Source organism: Lolium rigidum, chromosome 3 (genome assembly GCF_022539505.1).
Source record: "Lolium rigidum isolate FL_2022 chromosome 3, APGP_CSIRO_Lrig_0.1, whole genome shotgun sequence".
Classification (NCBI taxonomy): domain Eukaryota; kingdom Viridiplantae; phylum Streptophyta; class Magnoliopsida; order Poales; family Poaceae; genus Lolium; species Lolium rigidum.
In genome coordinates, this window is record NC_061510.1 from 80056100 (window position 1) to 80062019 (window position 5920).

At 48.8% G+C, this 5920-nt stretch overlaps 2 protein-coding genes across 2 annotated transcripts; one reads left to right on the forward strand and one right to left on the reverse strand.

The window, feature by feature from the left end:
* Positions 1-1708: 1708 nt before the first annotated feature.
* On the forward strand, positions 1709-2848 carry LOC124695090 (transcription factor bHLH19-like). The gene is made up of 3 exons (XM_047227977.1): positions 1709-1741; positions 1830-2312; positions 2393-2848. The coding sequence occupies exons 1-3, from the start codon at positions 1709-1711 to the stop codon at positions 2846-2848; spliced, it is 972 nt and encodes a 323-aa protein (XP_047083933.1).
* A 445-nt stretch (positions 2849-3293) lies between these two features.
* On the reverse strand, positions 3294-5441 carry LOC124695092. The gene is made up of 2 exons (XM_047227978.1): positions 4185-5441; positions 3294-3533 (listed from the first exon to the last, which is right to left on the reverse strand). The coding sequence occupies exon 1, from the start codon at positions 5439-5441 to the stop codon at positions 4200-4202; it is 1242 nt and encodes a 413-aa protein (XP_047083934.1). The 3' UTR covers positions 3294-3533; positions 4185-4199.
* Between the last annotated feature and the right edge of the window lie 479 nt (positions 5442-5920).

Sequence of the window (5920 nt, forward strand, 5' to 3'; positions counted from 1 at the left end):
CCGAACTTTCAGGTTGTATTGCTGATCAAGTTGGCCATGTTAGTCTATAAATGTAGTCAACTGCATTCCTATGTAGTGATTAGGCCATGTGGTTTTGGTTTATAAGCAATATAAAATTACAATAAGCCACTAAATCTAGGGAAAATATTTGCATCGCAATCTTATATGCAGCCAAGTTGATCCTGGCAGCAATGTTACCCAGCCGAAAGGTGCCATCAAAGCTTATACTTCCAGTATGTCTTATGCTTAACAGCGAACAAAATTTAAGACGATGATGCAGTTCCTAATTACCACATGATTTAGTTTCAACAACATCGGTCCGAAACTCTGGATACGAAGATGATGCAACTTATAGCAGTCGAAATCACAATGACACCTGAATGAAAAAACAATATGAAATGCACCAGGATGTAAGCATGCAGATGAAAATTTTACAAGGTTAGGTGCCCAGTACTCCTCAATATCGAATGAATGAAAAGAAGACCGTTCTTGAAAGTATAATATGATATGCACCAAAAGTGTAAGCATGGAGATGAAAATATTTACAAGGTCAGGTACCCACTCCCATACATCAATTTTGTTGCCTCACCTGACATGGCACCTGCTTCAGATTTGCTGGCTTTTTAATGTGGATCAAACCACATTGTATTCCAAGTTGCGCGACAAAGTGCTATTTAATCTAGTAGCTTAACGCCTTAACCTCGTTAATGGGGCCAAGGCAAAACAACTAGTCATTTGTCCTCTTCCTTTGCCCTCCTCGGGTTTGGACTTTCCAGCCAGTTGGTCCGGAACAGTTGTCTTGTGTTTGCACTTTGATTTCAAGTCTCATTCTTGGGATTTGCATTGCTTGTGTAATCCAAAAGCTTGCAGTTTCAGTATAAAGAATACAGCGCCAATAGCGCATGGATCTGCTAGACAATTGCAGAAAAGGGATACGGTATTGGTATGCACACTAGTGGAGTTCATAGAATTGTACTCAACAACTACGTACACACATCCTTCCAGAAATGTCGCCATCGCTTCAACCTACTCTGCACAAGGTCTATGAGCAGACGAGCACATCCTTCCAGAACTGCGCACACGTACGGGTTCAGTAGAACCACCAATCCATGCATGTAAGAACTGCCTTGACTTGGTTCCAACTTGCAAGCTGCCGTACTTTCGAGTGAAACAGACTTCGTCAGGCGACCATGCACGCACACTTTTCTGTCTGTGTGTCATTGTCATCGAACCTACTGAATCTTCAGACAGGTCTTGTTGAGGTATGCGATAGGGTTGTTTAGAACCTGGTCTCGGATCACAAATCCTGGAGCGGAATAAAGATAGCAGGAGATCGTCGGAGATCGCAGCTGTGATGTCAACACAAGAGTAGGCACTGCACTGGAGAGAAAAGGCGTTGAAAACAAAACGAAACGCGTACGGTGTGTGCGGAAGCCAAACGTGCAAGTACCTTGACCTTATCTGCGGATGCATGGGGCACGTGTACGCCTTCTTCTGAACACCAACAGCCGGAAGTTCACACCGCTATATATATGCTTGTATGTAAGCACGACAGGAAAGTCAAGAAGATAGCAGCCGAGAAGAGAACAGAAGAAAAACAACCAAGAGTTATTTAGCACAGGTATGCCTTCGCCAGAAGCTCTACTCCTTCTCTAGCTTCGTGTTCCCATGCGCTTATCATTGTCTTGCTCTTCTTGTGTGTACAGTGATGGAGCAACCAAACCAATGGCTAACGCCGACGGTACGAACATGAACCAATGTCCCCTTTTGACCTCTGAAAGTTTAGATGATTCGAGTTGACTGTAGAATTCTCGCAATGTCCATTTCAGGAACAAGAGGGGCTTGATTACATGTACCAGCATCAAGAAGGGGGGCACGTAACCAGCCTGGAGCAGCAGTTCCCAGAGCCACCGTTACCCGACCATCAGGAGCAGTACTACACGCCTCCAATGGCAGCCCCGTCGTTTCATCCACCCCGCAGCTCCAATTTCCCGACCTTTGGTGGCTCGTCATCATTGCCCAACCTGCCTTTCAGAGCGGCGACGGTCAAGAACGAGCTGGGGCAGCCGTCGCCGCCACCGCAGTCGTCGAACTTCCTCTCCTTCGGCACCGGCCAGGCTAGCACGTTGAACTTCTCCGGTGGTGCCTGGCAGCCGGACGGCATCGAATTGACGATGCAGGTGCAAGAGCCGGAGAGGCGGAGCAGGGCGCCGGGGAACGCCCAGGAACACGTCATCGCGGAGCGCAAGCGGCGGGAGAAGCTGCAGCAGCAGTTCGTGTCCTTGGCCACCATCGTCCCTGGCCTCAAGAAGGTCCGTGATGAGACAAACATGGCTGCATTTTTATGTGATCAGAGACCAGGTACCGACTAACCATCTTCCGGTTTTTTCAGACAGACAAGATCTCCCTGCTGGGGGGCACCATCGAGTACGTGAAGCAGCTGGAGGAGAAGGTGAAGGCCCTGGAGGAGCAGGGCGCGCGGAGGTCGTCAGAGTCCACCGTCTTCGAGAGCAAATGCTCCATATCCGCAGCCAATAGTGACGCGGCAGGCCCCAGCGGGAGTGGCACCGGTGACGGCGATGGCGAGTACTCGAGCCCGGCTGTTGAGGTCAGCATCCGGGGGAACACGGTGCTGCTGAAAATCTGCTGCAAAGAGAGGAGAGGTGTGCTGGTAATGGTCCTGTCCGAGCTCGAGAACCAGGGTCTCTCCATCATAAACACCAACGTCGTGCCGTTCACCGACTCCTGCCTAAACATCACCATTACGGCGAAGGCAGGACCTCTCTTCTCTGGCTTTACATTGTGCAATCAAGGTTACAAATGGATAAACTATGTCTATAATGTATGATCGGAGGATTGACATGTTTCAGTTTTGTGCAGATCGAAGAGGGTTTTCCGTCTGCGGGTGAGCTCGTGAAGAACCTGACCATGGGTCTCAGAAGTTTCAACTAAAAGTAGAATGGAAGCGATTGTACAAATGACAAATGATTGATTAGACCTTTCCCCCTTCTCTTATACCATGAACAAGACTTTCTGCATTCTAGGGAAAACTAAATTAACTTTTTGGATTTGGTCACATGTATCGATTTCTATTAGTGATGTGTGTGCAGTCTGTACCATTTCAGGCCACTACCAATTAATGTGACTAACCAGGTTACTCCTCTGATTCCATGTTCGTACTCTACTCTAGCAGGTCCAACGAAGCAAAACTTCTGAAAGGGCCACAGTTTAAAGATTAAAGCATTTGAATAACTTTAATAAAAACCCAAAATAGAAATTTAACCCATGATATGAACAAGGTGCACACACACTTCCCAACATCTCGAAGGGTTCAAAGCAAAGTGCACACACTTCACAAACTTGGTTTGAAGCCTTCGTAAACATTCCACTAAGAATTCATAATCAAATGCAGATAAACAAAAAAGAGACCATTGTTCCCTGATAAAACTCTTGAGCTACACCTTCACACCTCCTCATTTGATCCGTCCGACATGTTCAAGACTCGTAGTTGCTACGAAATCAGGCTGTTAATCCTGCACAAGATTCCATGTTGTAAAATTGAGCATGTTAGTTCAGCGATGGTTGAGAGTTGAGACACTAAAACATTTTTTTCTGAAGTATACTACAGTTCCCAAAACACATTGAAGAGTAAATCCCTTTGCAATACGCAAAGGAATCTATCTACACTTGCTCCTTTTGCATTATTCATGCTTGCATATGAATAATCAGAAGAAGTCCTTACAAGCATTTAATAGTCCAAACTCAGTCTGACCACAACCTAAAGAAAAGTACTTAACCAAAATGGTAAGTTGTCAATTCTACTAATCAAAAAGCAGGATCTATCTACGAAAATGAAGTCAAAATGTAATAACTCAAACATATTCAGACATGTAGTGACTAGTGGGTGGCATAGAGCTGAAGAGTATTCCTCGATAACATCGTTTGCAACTAAAGGGAATAAAACAGAAGGCACTACTAGTACTGGACTTAGTATTAATGGGTATCCTTTTGAAATGAATATGCCAAACAAAAACACAAGCAAGCATTTGTTGAAAGCTATAAAACAGTAGACAGTGCAGTTTTTACTCGTATCCCAAAATAACAATGTCCTATTCATTCTAATGTTGAGAATATGAAAACTGAAAATTTTATCTGATGGCCCAAAATGGAGAACATTATGATACCTTGTCTAGATTTCATCAAGCACCTTCAACTTGAAGGCATGCCTTGTCGCGTATTAAAGAAGTTGGCCAGGGCATAATGTAGGGATGTATATGACCATCAGATCTCCTCTGAAAGAGTATGTCAAAGACGGATGTCTCAAGGTCTAAAGAAAAGAACCAGCAAGGAACCATGCCGTCCCGAAAGGTCTCAAAGGTAGAGAAGTAGACAAATCCATCGACAACAGCCACAACCTTGAGTCTAGCATGTTCCTCCAGTGTACCCCCGGTCTGCTCAACAATATTTTGTAACCCAATCGCCTGGGTATTCACCCATTTCTCGATTCCGTCATCATCAGAAGTTTTCCGGAGCCAAATGTGGAGTCCGAATCCAATCGTAACAACGATACAGAGCCCCCCATCCTTGGTCTTGCCAACCATAAACATGTGAGTTTGCCCTTCCAAGTAGGGCGGCAGTTCCATCTTGGAGAAGTGCAGTGTGGTAGTGTTGAGCACGAGCATGGCGGCTTCTTCCGCGTATATCCAGTAGATGAACCCATTCACCGTCTCACCAATGGTAAGCCAGTGTTGGTCGGCAGGCTGCGGCGTGGACACAGCTTCGAACCAGGGGAACACCTGCCAGGCCCTGGTGTCCGAGGAGAAGGCCGCAGCGCGCACCCGCGACTCGTCGTAACAGCCGTAGATTACGCGGAACACGCCGTCGTCCTCTTGAGGGGAGATGATGTGGTAATCAAGGAAGTTGTAGAAGACATGGAAGCCATCGTAGAAGTCGGCCGGCGGCGGGGGTATGAGATCCAGGGCCTGCGTGAGCGGGTTGTAGGCGACGACCTGCCCTGTGGTGCAGTTGTCGAGGATCAGGTAGCCGTCGTGGCAGTCGTCTATAACCCAGCCGGGGCTGTGGTCGTCGTCGTCCAGGAGGCCCGTGAGGAAGAAGTCGGCGCGGCGGACGGCGGCCCTCAGGTCCGAGTCGGAGCGGCGGCGGAGGGGCGCGAAGGCGGGGATGCCTGCGCCGTCGGGGTCGAAGTAAAGGCCGAGGAGCGGGGGCGGGTGGAGCGCGCGGAAGCGGCGGCGGAAGGCGGCGGACGAGCGGACGGCGTGGAGGAAGGTGCGGCAGGCGAAAGCGGCGCGGACGAGGCTCGGCAGGGAGGGGAGGAGGAGGAGTATCTCGAGGAGGAGGTCTTCGCCGAGAGCGAATAAGGTGGTAGGAGCGGGTTCCGCCGCCGGCGGCGGCGGCGGCGGCGGTGCTTGCCGGGAGACCATGCTAGGCGACGGAATCCAAACCCAAGGTAGGCAAACCCTATTTACCGGTTTGTGTGTGTTGTAGTTAGTTGCCGCTCACACGAGACACGACTTCCCGAACCTGGCTGACGGGCCGTGCTTTCGGCCGGCACGCTGGAAGCACGCGAGCCCGGCCCGTGCTAAGCCCACCATGATACGTGGCTTAACGGGCCCGTGCTGGCGCATGGCAGTTGGCACGTCAGGGCTGTGCTTGGGCCGCACGCAGGCGAACCTGGCACGGCACGTGATGAAGACAAACCAGCCTCATAGTGATACCATAATCCATATCCCCATCGCGCTGCCATCCTCAACATTGAGTCAGTGGGTTTGAGGGAAAGTACTTAGGCATCTCAGTATGACAGTATCGGAAGGTCGAACGAAAAAGGTTAAATTCCAGTCCATTAGTAACAGATACAAAGAAATACACTGAATGGATGGAAACATATGGATCTAGTGGAGCC

Excerpts from the sequence above, each read along its gene's own strand:
- LOC124695090 (XM_047227977.1), top strand. The coding sequence starts at position 1,709 with ATGGAGCAACCAAACCAATGGCTAACGCCGACG. Across the intron at positions 1,742-1,829 it reads ACCAATGGCTAACGCCGACG|GAACAAGAGGGGCTTGATTA; the intron begins GTACGAACATGA and ends TGTCCATTTCAG. Across the intron at positions 2,313-2,392 it reads TCGTCCCTGGCCTCAAGAAG|ACAGACAAGATCTCCCTGCT; the intron begins GTCCGTGATGAG and ends CGGTTTTTTCAG.
- LOC124695092 (XM_047227978.1), bottom strand. The coding sequence starts at position 5,441 with ATGGTCTCCCGGCAAGCACCGCCGCCGCCGCCGCCGCCGGCGGCGGAA.